Raw genomic sequence first — 16,518 nt, forward strand, 5'->3', positions numbered from 1 at the left:
ACACCACATCAGTCACTGGCTTTATCAATAAGTGCATAGAGGATGTCGTTCCCACAGTGACTGTATGTACATACCCCAACCAGAAGCCATGGATTACAGGCAGCATTCACACTGAGCTAAAGGGTAGAGTTGTGCTTTCAAGGAGCGGGACTCTAACCCGGAAGCTTATAAGAAATCCTGCTATGCCCTCCGACGAACCATCAAACAGTCAAAGTGTCAATACAGGACTAAGATCAAATCATACGACACCGGCTCCGACGCTTGTCGGATGTGGCAGGGCCTGCAAACTATTACAGACTACAAAGGGAAGCACAGCCGAGAGCTGCACAGTGACACGTGCCTACCAGATGAGCTAAATAACTACTATGCTCGCTTCGAGGAAAGTAACACTGAAACATGCATGAGAGCATCAGCTGTTCCGGACGACTGTGTGATCACGCTCTCCTTGGCCGATGTGAGTAAGATCTTTAAACAGGTCAACATTCACAAGGCCAGACGGATTACCAGGACGTGCACTCTGAGCATGCGCTGACCCAACTAGCAAGTGTTTTCACTGGCATTTTCAACCTACCCCTGTTGGCATCTGTAATACCAACATTTTTTATGCAGACCACCATAGTCCCTGTGCCCAAGAACACTAAGGTAACCTGCCTAAATGACTACCAACCCGTAGCACTCATCTGTAGCCATGCAATGCTTTGAAAGGCTGGTCATGGCTTACATCAACACTGTTATCCCAGAATCCCTAGACCCACTCCAATTTGCATACCGCACCAACAGATCCACAGATGATGCAATCTCTATTGCACTCCACACTGCCCTTTCACACCTGGACAAAAGGAACACTTATGTGTGAATGCTATTCATTGACTACAGCTCAGCGTTCCACACCATAGTGCCCTAAAAGCTCATCACTAAGCTAAGGACCCTGGGACTAAACACCTCCCTCTGCAACTGGGTAGGTAACAACACAACCGCCACGCTGATCCTCAACACCGGGGCCCCTCGGGTGCGTGCTTAGTCCCCTCCTGTATTCCCTGTTCACTCATGACTGCACGGCCAGGCACGACTCCAACACCATCATTAAGTTTGCTGATGACAACAGTGGTAGGCCTCATCACCGACAATGATGAGACAGCTTATAGGGAGGTGGTCAGAGATCTGACCATGTGGTGCAAGGACAACAACCTCTCCCTCAACGTGATCAAGACAAAGGAGATGATTGTGGACTACAGGAAAAGAAGGACCGAGCATGCCCCATTCTCATCGACAGGGCTGTAGTGGAGCAGGTTGAGAGCTTCAAGTTCCTTGGCGTCCACATCACCAACAAACTAACATGGTCCAAGCACACCAAGACAGTCGTGAAGAGGGCACGACAAAACCTATTCCCCCCCTCAGACTGAAAATATTTGGCATGGGTCCTCAGATCCTCAAAAGGTTTTACAGTTGCACCATCGAGAGCATCCTGACAGGTTGCATCACTGCCTGGTATGGCAACTTCTCGGGTCTCCGACGGCAAGGCATTACAGAGGGTAGTGCGTACAGCCCAGTATATCACTGGGGCCAAGCTTCCTGCCATCCAGGACCTCTATACCAGGCAGTGTCAGAGGAAGGCCCTAAAAATGGTCTAAGACTCCAGCCACCCTAGTCATAGACTGTTCTCTCTCGCTCGGCAAGCGGTACCAGAGTGCCAAGGCCAGGTCCCATAGGCTCCTAAATTGCTTCTACCCTCAAGCCATAAGACTCCTGAACAGCTAATCAAATGGCTACCCAGATTATTTTCATTGCTGCCCCCCCCCACCCCCACCCCCATCTGGAACGCTGCTGCTACTCACTTTAATAACTCTACCTACATGTACATATTACCTCAATTACCTTGACACCGGTGCCCCCAGTATATAGCCCCACTATTGTTATTTACTGCTGCTCTCTAATCATTTAATTTGATCTCCTATTATTTTTGGGGGGAGATATCTTCTTCAAACTGCATTTTTGGTTAAGGGCTTGTAAGTAAGCATTTCACTGTAAGCTCTACCTACACCTGTTGTATTCGGCGCATGTGACAAATAAAATTTGATTTGTTTGAAAAGACAAAGTCCTTTGGATGAGTTATTTGTACTATAAAATCCTTGGGATTTTTCTCCTCTGTACTATCACTTAACTGTATCATAAGGTGAATGCACCAATTTGTAAGTCGCTCTGGATAAGAGCGTCTGCTAAATGACTTAAAAGTAAATGTAAATTACCACCACAACAGCAGTCAGGAGTCATGACCTCAGTGAAATTCCACATGACCATTGAGTCACGGTATCTAGGCTTCTCCAAAACTGTGCTCTAATGTCTCTCTCTGATGGTCGTTAGTAGTCTACCAAACTTGCTAACAGCCAGTCGCTAATGGCCGGTACTCAGCACTCTATTGTCCTTCTAAATCACTCAGACATCAATACAAATGAAATTACACTTCATGAGTGCCCTGGTAATCCGAGTTTGAGTGGAATAGGATCACCTGTTTGGCAGCGACAGCCAGCTCCTCATAACTGGTTGATGCATGGAATAAAGTGTTTATGTTGCACAACATTTCTATAGGCTAGGCAATTGCATGAGAAAAGAGTTGATGGCCTCTTTTTAATAGAGGATCCATTAGCTTTCTATAGGCTAGGACTATTATATTTATTTCTCAACTTTCCATAGATTAAGCACTTTTCTTATCTTTACAACTAGAGTAGCCTGCCTAGCTGGCATGAAAAGCGTACTTTGCTATTCAAGTGCATACTGATGACGTCTTTTCTTTTTACTGCCAATAACAAGACAAGCTTAAATTGAGAATAGTCTGAATGGTGAGAATATTATCACTTGTGAATGATGCACAGCACATGCCTTTTTTTTGTGCAACTTTTTCAAATCAGTCACATGCATCATGTAGCCTAGCCCATGTTTTGCATCACAAAATGGTATAGCCCAGCTGAACGGTGTTTCCTCAGACACATTGGTGCAGCTGGTTTCCGGGTTAAGGGAGCAGTGTGTCAAGAAGCAATGCGGCTTGGCAGGGTAGTTTTTCGGAGGACGCATGGCTCTCGACCGTCGCAGCGATGGGACAAGACTAACTACCTATTGGATATCATACAATTGAGGAGGAAAAACAGGTAAAAAGTACAAAACAATGGAGATCGGTTGGTGACCACTGGTGTAAAGTAAATACATATGCATTATCGGCAGTTGTATCCCTCTTACCCTTTCTTGTCTTTAACGTCCTCAGTGATACTAGCCACCTTTTCCCTTTCCTTCTCCGCACGCAGCTTTCTCTCTCCCTCGCTCCTCTCCTTTTTGTATTCCTCGCTCTTCTCCTTTTTGTCTTCCACACTTTTTTTTGTCTTCCACGCTTTTTCTCCTTTTTGTCTTCCACGCTTTTTCTCCTTTTTGTCTTCCACGCTTTTCTCCATCTTCACAGCTGCTTTCCTGGGAGCTAGATAACAGAGAAGTACAAAGCATGTTCCATTTACTTGTTCCACTGCCATCTCTGCAGCTTATAAGCCTCTTACACCACTTCAGATTTCTTCTAAACTTCCCATAGCAAAGTTAGGTTGAGGCCCGAATGGCACCCTATGCAATGCACTAAATTTGTTTAGGGCCTATACGGTTCTGGTCAAAAGTAGTGCACCATATAGGGAATAGGATGTCATTTGGCAAACTTGCAGAGAGCAAACTCATTCATATAGGTTGTTTCAGTGCTAGGGAGGAAGTAAGTGTGTGGGGAAAAATCTCACCAAAGAAATTGCTGATAGGGGCTTTCTTGGATTGGGGGCTTTGACACTTTGTCTTCAGTTTCTTTCTGCTCCTTTACTGCCTTTTAATTTTTAGGACTTTTCTGCTTTTCTTTGTCATCCTTTACTGCCATCTTTTGAGTTTTATGGCTTTTTCCCCCAACTTCTTTCCATCATCCTCCACCTTCTCGGTCGTGGTCTCTTTCACATCAATTTCTTTCTCCTTCTCTTCGTCTTTAGTCTTCTCTTCACTAGTCTCTTTCTGCTCTGTTGTTTTCGGTGCTACCTTAGGTGTATCCACACTTTTTACCTCTCCTCCCACCTCCATCGCTTCCTCTTGATTCTCTAAGGAAAAAGAAAGAAATAGAGTGATGCAATACAAGGGGTAGGAAGCAACACACTTGTAATGGAGGAAAATAAACCTTCCTGTGTTTTGTCAACCCTTGCTCTTTTTTTCTGCGGTCCTTGTTCCTCCTTCACCTCTTCCTCACTGCCACTCCTGCTGTCCAGCTTTCTCTTTGGGAACTGCTTCCTTGCTACAGAGATGACACTGAAAAATAGAGATACATTACTACTGAGCACGTGTGCAATTATGGAGCCTAATTCCTTTTTCAAACAACTTCTGTTCAAGCTTCTCTTTACTTTTAGTAATAATTCCCACACACCTGCAATGAGTAAGACCAGATGTGAGTGTTTTTCATTTTTCAAACAACATTTTGAAGATGCAAGCTGCATTAGATAACATAGCTATGTTATCTAATGCAGCTTGCATCTTCAAAATGTTGTTTGAAAAAAACACAAAACACAAAGCTGGACAGCAGGAGTGGCAGTGAGGAAGAGGTGAAGGAGGAACAAGGACCGCAGAAAAAAAGACCTCTCTAGGGGGTGTGGGACGGTAGCATCCCACCTGGCCAACATTCGGTGAAATTGCAGAGCACCAAACACAAATTAAATTACTATAAATATTTAACTTTCATGAAATCACAAGTGTAATACATCAAAATAAAGCTTAACTTGTTGTTAATCCAGCCGCCGTGTCAGATTTCAAAAAGGCTTTACGGCGAAAGCAAACTATGCGATTATCTGAGGACAGCGCTCAACACACAAAACATTACATACAGTTACCAGCCAAGTAGATTAGTCACGAAAGTCAGCAATAGCAATAAATTAATCACTTACCTTTGATCTTCGTATGGTTGCACTCACAAGACTCCCAATTACACCATAAATGTTCGTTTTGTTGGACAAAGTCCCTCTTTATATCCAAAAACCTCAATTTTGTTGGCGCGTTTTGTTCAGTAATCCAATGGCTCAAATGCGGTCACAAGAGACAGACAAAAATTCCAATTAGTATCCGTAAAGTTCGTAGAAACATGTCAAACGATGTTTATAATCAATCCTCAGGTTGTTTTTAGCCTAAATAATCAATAATATTTCAACCGGACAATAGCGTCGTCAATATAAAAGAAACACAGGAAAAGTGCGCTCTCGGTCGCGCGCAGGAAACAGCTCTGGGGACATCCCACTATCCACTGACTCAAAGTTGTCATTCACCCTCATTTTTCAGAATAAAAGCCTGATACAATGTCAGAAAACTGTTCACAACTAGTGGAAGCCATAGGGAATGGAATCTGGGTCCTATCCCTTTAAATGGTGGATAGGCTTTCATTGGAAAAACAGCCATTTCAAAATAATGGCACTTCCTGGATGGATTTTCCTCAGGTTTTCGCCTGCCATTTCAGTTCTGTTAGACATTATTTTAACAGTTTTAGAAACTTTGGAGTTTTCTATCCAAGTCTACTAATTATATGCATATCCTAGCTTCTGGGCCTGAGTAGCAGGCAGTTTACTTTGGGCACGCTTTTCATCCGGAGGTGAAAATAGGAGTGACAGCAGCAGCAGCAGCAGGGTACAAGGTGGTGGGGACTGCCTTGAATACTTCATCCTGTGGGGGAAAGACAAAAGTTCTTACTCAGATCTATATACGTGCACACACACTTTGCCTCGTCTTTAATTGCATAGACCAGGGGCCATATGTATCAAGGGTCTCAAAGTAGGAGTGCTGATCTAGAACCCGTTCTGCCTTTTAGATTCTAATGAATAAGATTACATGGCAGGGGGGACCGGATGCTACTATGAGGCGCTTTGTGAATACAGGCCCAGTGCAGGGTGTGCAAATAATCTCCTTATTAGAGATGGTTTACATAGAGAAGGAAATGTGGTGGGAAATGTAGTAGCTACCTTTTCCTTCTTGGGTAGGACAGCCCTGTCCTCTTGTTGCTGTTTGACTGCCTGTTCTTTCCCGACTGGAGCCTCTTCACTGTCCAGGATCTGACGACTGCGTTTACTGAACTTTTTTACTTGCGAATCAGGCTCGTTGTGGACTCCATTCTGCACTTTGAGAGGACTTTTGACAGGTCTAGCAAGTGTCGTGTCTTTGGCATCATTAAATGTGAAGACTTGTTTGTCAAATCACTCTTCTGTAATTATTATTAGGTGATTAAACTAATCATGCAAATGTAATTAATTAGGAAGTCAGGGCACCAAGGAAAATCTTCAGATTAAAGTTATAATTTTCCTAATATAACTCTTCAGATAATTGAATATCTGATCAATTAGTCTAATTAATGAATTACTCTTTATCTCATGTTAGTCTCATTCCAAACGTCGTAAATGGTTGTTTATCTGCACGAACACAGCCTTTACTATGAATCATCCATACACCAATTGTCTTAATCATTTATTTACTAACTAAATAATCACAGAAATGCATTAACAAACAAACAGTAGATATGGTTAAAAAGAAATGATAGGGGAGGTTCCCTAGTGGGCTAAGCCGATATGACGGCTTGGTGGACAAAGTGAAGTGGTTGTGGACTGAGAACAGCGGGAAAGACAAACAAAAGGAATCACTACACAGTTGATAATTATATTAATTGAAATGCTAATCCTTTCCAAATGAATGCTCACTCATTCGGGAATAACTGCAATCAATATATATTTACGCTCAGTGAGTCGTCGTGATCTCTGTTGGAATCGTCCGTCTGTCTGTTGGAGAGTTCATACGAGTCTCTCTCGCGCTCTGCTTCCTTGAAGATCAAGTCTTTCGTGGTTAAAATGGATACTTCAGAGTACCATTCCGAAATGTTCTCATAGAATAGCTGTTTCGGCGGTTGTCGGTAGAGGTCGACTGATTATGGTTTTAACACCGATACAGATTACTGGAGGACCAAAAAAAAGACGATGCCGATTAAAAAAAATATAAATATTTAATATAATATATATTTTTAATAATGACAATTTCAACAATACCGAATGAACACTTATTTTATTAACTTAATATAAATCAATAAACATACATCAATAAAATCAATTTAGTCTCAAATAAATAATGAAACATGCTCAATTTGGTTTAAATAATGCACAAACAAAGTGTTGGAGAAGAAAGTAAAAGTGCAATATGTGCCATGTAAAAAAGCTAACCTTTAAGTTCCTTGCTCAGAACATATGAAAGCTGGTGGTTCCTTTTAACATGAGTCTTCAATATTCCCAGGTAAGAAGTTTTAGGTTGTAGTTATTATAGGACTATTTCTCTCTATACCATTTGTATTTCATATACCTTTGACTATTGGATGTTCTAATACCTTTGACTATTGGATGTTCTAATAGGTACTTTAGTATTGCCAGGTTAATCTCGGGAGTTGATAGGCTTGAAGTCATAAACAGCGCAATGCTTGAAGCACAGCAAAGAGCTGCTGGCAAATGCAGGAAAGTGCTGTTCGAATGAATGCTTACGAGCCTGCTGCTGCCTACCACTACTCAGTCAGACTGCGCTATCAAATCATAGACTTAATTATAATATCACACAGAAATACGAGCCTTGGGTCATTAATATGGTCAAATCCGGAAACTATCATTTCGAAAACAAAACGTTTATTCTTTCAGTGAAATACGGAACCGTTCCGTATTTATCCAACGGGTGGCATCCATAAGTCTAAATATTTCTGTAACATTGCACAACCTTCAATGTTATGTCATAATTATGTAAAATTCTGGCAAATTAGTTTGCAACGAGCCAGGCGGCCCAAACTGTTGCATATACCCTGACTCTGCGCGCAATGAACGCAAGAGAAGTGACACAATTTCCCTAGTTAATATTGCCTGCTAACATGAATTTATTTGAACTAAATATGCAGGTTTAAGATTTGCTCTTATTCTGTCGGGATCGATAGTCTCAGAGTTGAACCATTTCCACCCGTGTAGCCAATGCTCCACGTGGTATGGTTAGGAATTCAACAACCATTGCAACCACTGAGGTTTTTGTGGTTTGAAGAGGATTTCCTCAGGAGGGGGTTTTATTCGTAACAGTAGAAAAGGGCTGTTCCATTACGCCAGATCATGTCTGTGCTCACAGGGGCGAGCCAATGACTTGGTTAAACTTTAAAGGGAATACAATTCTCCTTCATTAAATGTTTATCACCTTACATTTCACAAATAGTTTCATCTTTACTCATTCATTTTATACACTAGCTATACCCAAAAAGGGCCACATCATGACACAAGGATGAAAAAAAATATGTAGACAGACACTGCAACAAATTATCATATCATCCCAGACCAGTCTGTTTGCTTTCGCCACAGCTAATTGCTTTGTCATCCAAGCAACGGCTAGGTCCCAAGTGGAACCCTATTCCTTTTTGTAGTGCAGTACTTTTGACCAGGACGCATAGAGTTCTGGTCAAAAGTACTGCAATATGTGCCATTTGAGACGCAGAAAAGTACTCTACCACCACCTTCAAAAGCAGGTTACCAGTTTCCTGTATAGATAGTTAAACCCGGTGACAAACCTGCCATCGTCACCCCTGGCCTTAAAGCTAGAATCTGCAGTTGAAACAAAGTGGTCACCCAGTCTGTTTAGGTAAACTCAGCAAAAAAAGAAACGGCCCTTTTTCAGGACCCTGTCTTTCAAAGATAATTAGTAAAAATCCAAATAACTTCAGATCTTCATTGTAAAGCGTTTAAACGCTCTTTCCCATGCTTGTTCAACCATAAACAATTAATGAACATGCACCTGTGGAACGGTCGTTAAGACACAAACAGCTTACAGACGGTAGGCAATTAAGGTCACAGTTATGAAAACTTAGGACACTAAAGAGGCCTTTCTACTGACTCTGAAAAACACGAAAAGAAAGATGCCCAGGGACCCTGCTTATCTGTGTGAACGTGCCTTAGGCATGCTGCAAGGAGGCATGAGGACTGCAGATGTGGCCAGGGCAATAAATTGCAATGTCCGTACTGTGAGATTGCCTAAGACAGCACTACAGGGAGACAGGACGGACAGCTGATCGTCCTCGCAGTGGCAGACCACGTGTAACAACACCTGCACAGGATTGGTACATCCGAACATCACACCTGCGGGACAGGTACAGAATGGCAACAACAACTGCCCGAGTTACACCAGGAACGCACAATCCCTCCATCAGTGCTCAGACTGTCCGCAATAGGCTGAGAGAGGCTGGACTGAGAGCTTGTAGGCCTGTTGTAAGGCAGACATCACCGGCAACGACGTCACCTATGGGCACAAACCCACCATCGCTGGACCAGACAAGACTGGCAAAAAGTGCTCTTCACTGACGAGTCGAGGTTTTGTCTCACCAGGGCTGATGGTCGGATTCGCGTTTATCGTCAAATGAATGAGCGTTACACCGAGGCCTGTACTCTGGAGCGGGATCGATGTGGATGGTCTGTCATGGTCTGGGGCGGTGTCACAGCATCATCGGACTGCGCTTGTCATTGCAGGCAATCTCAACGCTGTGCGTTACAGGGAAGACATCCTCCTCCCTCATGTGGTATCCCTCCTGCAGGCTCATCCTGACATGACCCTCCAGCATGACAATGCCACCAGCCATACTGTTCATTCTGTGCGTGATTTCCTGCAAGACAAGAATGTCAGTGTTCTGCCATAACCAGCGAAAAGCCCGGTTCTCAATCCCATTGAGCACATCTGGGACCTGTTGGATTGGAGTGTGAGGGCTATGGCCATTCCCCCCAGAAATGTCCAGGAACTTGCAGGTGCCTTGGTGGAACAGTGGGGTAACATCTCACAGCAATAACTGGCAAATTTGGTGCAGTCCATGAGGAGGAGATGCACTGCAGTAATGCAGCTGGTGGCCACACCAGATACTGTCTGTTACTTTTGATTTTTGAATGCATTTAAATTAACAGGTGTGCCTTGTTAATTTGTGGAAATGCTTTCCTTCTTAATGCGTTTGAGCCAATCAGTTGTTGTGACAAGGTAGGGGTGGTAAACAGAAGATAGCTCTATTTGGTAAAAGACCAAGTCCATATTATGGCAACAACAGCTAAAATAAGCAAAGAGAAATGGCAGTCCATCATTACTTTAAGGCATGAAGGTCAGTCAATGTGGAAAATGTCAAGAACCTTGAAAGTTTCTTCAGTCGCAAAAACCATCAAGCTCTATGATGAAACTGGCTCTCATGAGGACCGCCACAGGAAAGGAAGACCCAGAGTTACCTCTGCTGCAGAGGATAAGGTCATTTGAGTTACGAGCCCAAATAAATGCTTCAGAGTTCAAGTAACAGACACATCTCAACATCAATTGTTCAAAGGAGTCTGCGTGAATCAGGCCTTCATGGTCAAACTGCTGCAAAGAAACCACTACTAAAGGACACCAATAAGAAGAAGAGACTTGCTTGGGCCAAGAAACACGAGCAATGGACATTAGACTGGTGGAAATCTGTCCTTTGGTCTAATGAGTCCAAATGTGAGACTTTTGGTTCCAACCACCGTGTCTTTGAGATGCAGAGTAGGTGAACGGATAATCTCCACGTGTAATTCCCACCGTGAAGCATGGAGAAGGAGTGATGGTGTGGGAGTGCTTTGCTGGTGACACTGTCAGTGATTTATTTAGAATTCGAGGCACACTTAACTAGCATGGCTGCCGCAACATTCTGCAGCAATATCCCATCCCATCTGGTTTAAGCTTAGTGGGACAATTATTTGTTTTTCAACAAGACAATGAACCAAAACACACCTCCAGGCTGTGTAAGGGCTATTTGACCAAGGAGAGTGATTGAGTTCTGCATCAGATGACCTCTCCCCAATCAAACGACCTCAACCCAACTGAGATGGTTTGGGATGAGTTGGACTGCAGAGTGAAGGAAAAGCAGCCAATAAGAGCCCAGCAAATGTGGGAACTCCTTCAAGACTTTAGGAAATGCATTCCTTATGAAGCTGGTTGAGAGAATGCAAAGAGTGTGCAAAGCTGTCATCAAGGCAAAGGGTGGCTACTTTGAATAATCTCAAATAAATGTGTACTCGTACTGTACATCATTAAATGTATAAGTCCAAAAATGTATGTAGAAACTAAGGATTCTAGCTTTAAAACACTCCAGTTTCTCCTTCACTCTTTGCTTTACTTTGCCAGTTTTGGGCTGGAAGAAAGCTTTAGGGCAAGAGCAAATGGAAGAGAAGTCAGAAACATAAATATGGACTGTAAAAAAGGCAAAGGTATACAGAGTCATAGCTAGCTAGATTTCTATTTAGGTAGGTGTCAACTTGAATTTTGAGTCAGTATTAGGGTGTTAGGTCTAGTGACAACCTGGAATGTTGAGCGAGAATTCTACTGTTTGATAATGGTGCTCACATTATAATTCATGCTATTTTGATCAACTGAATTGAAATATGTGCATAAATATCTTCCTTAATAGGTTGTGAATAAGGTATGTTAATGTCTGCGATCATTTCTCTATCGGGGAGCTCCCACAAATCAGTGGGACCAGAACGGTTTGACGCTTCGTCCATTTCAGGTGGTGTTTTCTTGTCCAATCATAAACGATTTGAGTACCAACTCGAAGTTCACTGACGTCTGGAATGAGTTTTGTGGAGAAAGCTAAAATAAAAAATTGCCTGAGTGATAAGGTAAGCAAGGTTTCATCTACATGACTCAAAAACGCATATCACTAGGTCGCTAACGCGTTAAACAGCTCAGATTCTTTAGAACAGTTTGCATGCGGAATTGTTGAAGCGATCATATTTACCGCGAGTAGGTCGATATCGTTTATTGTATAACCTCTGAAAATGTCATGTTGATAGGTCATTCCTCCTTGAGATATGAGTTTTTGTTTGTTAATCTGAGTTCACCTGTGTTGTTGGTCCCATTTTTGTAAAAGGCTTTGTCACATTGACCTGTGCATGAGCACAACATTCAAGTGCGCTTGAAGTTACTTTGATAAAGTCGAAGAGACTGACTCCACTCCAGCTGGAGACAGTATCGTAGTGTAGCGATACGACTCCACTCCACTCCAGCTGGAGACGGTATCGTAGTGTAGCGATACGACTCCACTGGAGTGGAGTGGAGTCGTATCGCTACACTACGATACTGTCTCCACCTGGAGTGGAGTGGAGTCGTATCGCTACACTACGATACCGTCTCCAGCTGGAGTGGAGTGGAGTCGTATCGCTACACTACGATACCGTCTCCAGCTGGAGTGGAGTGGAGTCGTATCGCTACACTACGATACCGTCTCCAGCTGGAGTGGAGTGGAGTCGTATCGCTACACTACGATACTGTCTCCAGCTGGAGTGGAGTCGTATCGCTACACTACGATACTGTCTCCAGCTGGAGTGGAGTCGTATCGCTACACTACGATACTGTCTCCAGCTGGAGTGGAGTGGAGTCGTATCGCTACAATACGATACCGTCTCCAGCTGGAGTGGAGTGGAGTCGTATCGCTACACTACGATACCGTCTCCAGCTGGAGTGGAGTGGAGTCGTATCGCTACACTACGATACTGTCTCCAGCTGGAGTGGAGTCGTATCGCTACACTACGATACCGTCTCCAGCTGGAGTGGAGTCGTATCGCTACACTATGATACTGTCTCCAGCTGGAGTGGAGTGGAGTCGTATCGCTACACTACGATACTGTCTCCAGCTGGAGTGGAGTCGTATCGCTACACTACGATACCGTCTCCAGCTGGAGTGGAGTGGAGTCGTATCGCTACACTACAATACCGTCTCCAGCTGGAGTGGAGTCGTATCGCTACACTACGATACCGTCTCCAGCTGGAGTGGAGTCGTATCGCTACACTACGATACCGTCTCCAGCTGGAGTGGAGTGGAGTCGTATCGCTACACTACGATACTGTCTCCAGCTGGAGTGGAGTCGTATCGCTACACTACGATACCGTCTCCAGCTGGAGTGGAGTCGTATCGCTACACTACGATACCGTCTCCAGCTGGAGTGGAGTCGTATCGCTACACTACGATACCGTCTCCAGCTGGAGTGGAGTGGAGTCGTATCGCTACACTACGATACCGTCTCCAGCTGGAGTGGAGTGGAGTCGTATCGCTACACTACGATACTGTCTCCAGCTGGAGTGGAGTCGTATCGCTACACTACGATACCGTCTCCAGCTGGAGTGGAGTGGAGTGGAGTCGTATCGCTACACTACGATACTGTCTCCAGCTGGAGTGGAGTCGTATCGCTACACTACGATACCGTCTCCAGCTGGAGTGGAGTGGAGTCGTATCGCTACACTACAATACCGTCTCCAGCTGGAGTGGAGTCGTATCGCTACACTACGATACCGTCTCCAGCTGGAGTGGAGTCGTATCGCTACACTACGATACCGTCTCCAGCTGGAGTGGAGTGGAGTCGTATCGCTACACTACGATACTGTCTCCAGCTGGAGTGGAGTCGTATCGCTACACTACGATACCGTCTCCAGCTGGAGTGGAGTCGTATCGCTACACTACGATACCGTCTCCAGCTGGAGTGGAGTCGTATCGCTACACTACGATACCGTCTCCAGCTGGAGTGGAGTGGAGTCGTATCGCTACACTACGATACTGTCTCCAGCTGGAGTGGAGTCGTATCGCTACACTACGATACCGTCTCCAGCTGGAGTGGAGTGGAGTCGTATCGCTACACTACGATACTGTCTCCAGCTGGAGTGGAGTCGTATCGCTACACTACGATACCGTCTCCAGCTGGAGTGGAGTCGTATCGCTACACTACGATACCGTCTCCAGCTGGAGTGGAGTCGTATCGCTACACTACGATACCGTCTCCAGCTGGAGTGGAGTCGTATCGCTACACTACGATACTGTCTCCAGCTGGAGTGGAGTGGAGTCGTATCGCTACACTACGATACTGTCTCCAGCTGGAGTGGAGTCGTATCGCTACACTATGGTACCGTCTCCAGCTGGAGTGGAGTGGAGTCGTATCGCTACACTATGGTACTGTCTCCAGCTGGAGTGGAGTCGTATCGCTACACTACGATACCGTCTCAAGCTGGAGTGGAGTCGTATCGCTACACTATGATACTGTCTCCAGCTGGAGTCGAGTCGTATCGCTACACTACGATACCGTCTCCAGCTGGAGTGGAGTCGTATCGCTACACTACGATACTGTCTCCAGCTGGAGTGGAGTCGTATCGCTACACTACGATACCGTCTCCAGCTGGAGTGGAGTCGTATCGCTACACTACGATACCGTCTCCAGCTGGAGTGGAGTCGTATCGCTACACTACGATACCGTCTCCAGCTGGAGTGGAGTGGAGTCGTATCGCTACAATACGATACCGTCTCCAGCTGGAGTGGAGTCGTATCGCTACACTGCGATACTGTCTCCAGCTGGAGTGGAGTGGAGTCGTATCGCTACACTACGATACCGTCTCCAGCTGGAGTGGAGTGGAGTCGTATCGCTACAGTACGATACCGTCTCCAGCTGGAGTGGAGTCGTATCGCTACACTACGATACTGTCTCCAGCTGGAGTGGAGTCGTATCGCTACACTACGATACCGTCTCCAGCTGGAGTGGAGTCGTATCGCTACACTACAATACCGTCTCCAATGGAGTGGAGTCGTATCGCTACACTACGATACCGTCTCCAGCTGGAGTGGAGTGGAGTCGTATCGCTACACTACGATACCGTCTCCAGCTGGAGTGGAGTCGTATCGCTACACTACGATACTGTCTCCAGCTGGAGTGGAGTCGTATCGCTACACTACGATACTGTCTCCAGCTGGAGTGGAGTGGAGTCGTATCGCTACGCTACGATACTGTCTCCAGCTGGAGTGGAGTCGTATCGCTACACTACGATACCGTCTCCAGCTGGAGTGGAGTGGAGTCGTATCGCTACACTACGATACCGTCTCCAGCTGGAGTGGAGTCGTATCGCTACACTACGATACCGTCTCCAGCTGGAGTGGAGTGGAGTCGTATCGCTACACTACGATACTGTCTCCAGCTGGAGTGGAGTGGAGTCGTATCGCTACAATACGATACCGTCTCCAGCTGGAGTGGAGTGGAGTCGTATCGCTACACTACGATACTGTCTCCAGCTGGAGTGGAGTCGTATCGCTACACTATGATACTGTCTCCAGCTGGAGTGGAGTGGAGTCGTATCGCTACACTACGATACTGTCTCCAGCTGGAGTGGAGTCGTATCGCTACACTACGATACCGTCTCCAGCTGGAGTGGAGTGGAGTCGTATCGCTACACTACGATACTGTCTCCAGCTGGAGTGGAGTCGTATCGCTACACTACGATACCGTCTCCAGCTGGAGTGGAGTCGTATCGCTACACTACGATACCGTCTCCAGCTAGAGTGGAGTGGAGTCGTATCGCTACACTACGATACTGTCTCCAGCTGGAGTGGAGTCGTATCGCTACACTACGATACCGTCTCCAGCTGGAGTGGAGTCGTATCGCTACACTACGATACCGTCTCCAGCTGGAGTGGAGTCGTATCGCTACACTACGATACCGTCTCCAGCTGGAGTGGAGTGGAGTCGTATCGCTACACTACGATACCGTCTCCAGCTGGAGTGGAGTGGAGTCGTATCGCTACACTACGATACTGTCTCCAGCTGGAGTGGAGTCGTATCGCTACACTACGATACCATCTCCAGCTGGAGTGGAGTGGAGTCGTATCGCTACACTACGATACTGTCTCCAGCTGGAGTGGAGTCGTATCGCTACACTACGATACTGTCTCCAGCTGGAGTGGAGTCGTATCGCTACACTACGATACCGTCTCCAGCTGGAGTGGAGTCGTATCGCTACACTACGATACCGTCTCCAGCTGGAGTGGAGTCGTATCGCTACACTACGATACTGTCTCCAGCTGGAGTGGAGTGGAGTCGTATCGCTACACTACGATACTGTCTCCAGCTGGAGTGGAGTCGTATCGCTACACTACGATACCGTCTCCAGCTGGAGTGGAGTCGTATCGCTACACTATGATACTGTCTCCAGCTGGAGTCGAGTCGTATCGCTACACTATGATACCGTCTCCAGCTGGAGTGGAGTCGTATCGCTACACTACGATACCGTCTCCAGCTGGAGTGGAGTCGTATCGCTACACTACGATACCGTCTCCAGCTGGAGTGGAGTCGTATCGCTACACTACGATACCGTCTCCAGCTGGAGTGGAGTCGTATCGCTACACTACGATACTGTCTCCAGCTGGAGTGGAGTGGAGTCGTATCGCTACACTACGATACTGTCTCCAGCTGGAGTGGAGTCGTATCGCTACACTACGATACCGTCTCCAGCTGGAGTGGAGTGGAGTCGTATCGCTACACTACGATACCGTCTCCAGCTGGAGTGGAGTCGTATCGCTACACTACGATACCGTCTCCAGCTGGAGTGGAGTGGAGTCGTATCGCTACACTACGATACTGTCTCCAGCTGGAGTGGAGTGGAGTCGTATCGCTACACTACGAT

At 45.7% G+C, this 16,518-nt stretch overlaps 1 protein-coding gene across 1 annotated transcript in view; it reads right to left on the reverse strand.

Annotated features, from left to right (window-relative positions):
- Positions 1 to 3,885: 3,885 nt before the first annotated feature.
- LOC115169151 (ETS translocation variant 3-like protein) overlaps positions 3,886 to 16,518 on the reverse strand; it is a 28,807-nt gene continuing 16,174 nt past the window's right edge. The window contains exon 6 of the mRNA XM_029724655.1: positions 3,886 to 4,106. Within this exon, the coding sequence (XP_029580515.1) occupies positions 3,886 to 4,106 (221 nt within the window). The remainder of the gene's footprint in view (positions 4,107 to 16,518) is intronic.

The sequence above is a fragment of the Salmo trutta genome, chromosome 31 (assembly GCF_901001165.1).
Source record: "Salmo trutta chromosome 31, fSalTru1.1, whole genome shotgun sequence".
In the NCBI taxonomy this organism is placed as follows: Eukaryota; Metazoa; Chordata; class Actinopteri; order Salmoniformes; family Salmonidae; genus Salmo; species Salmo trutta.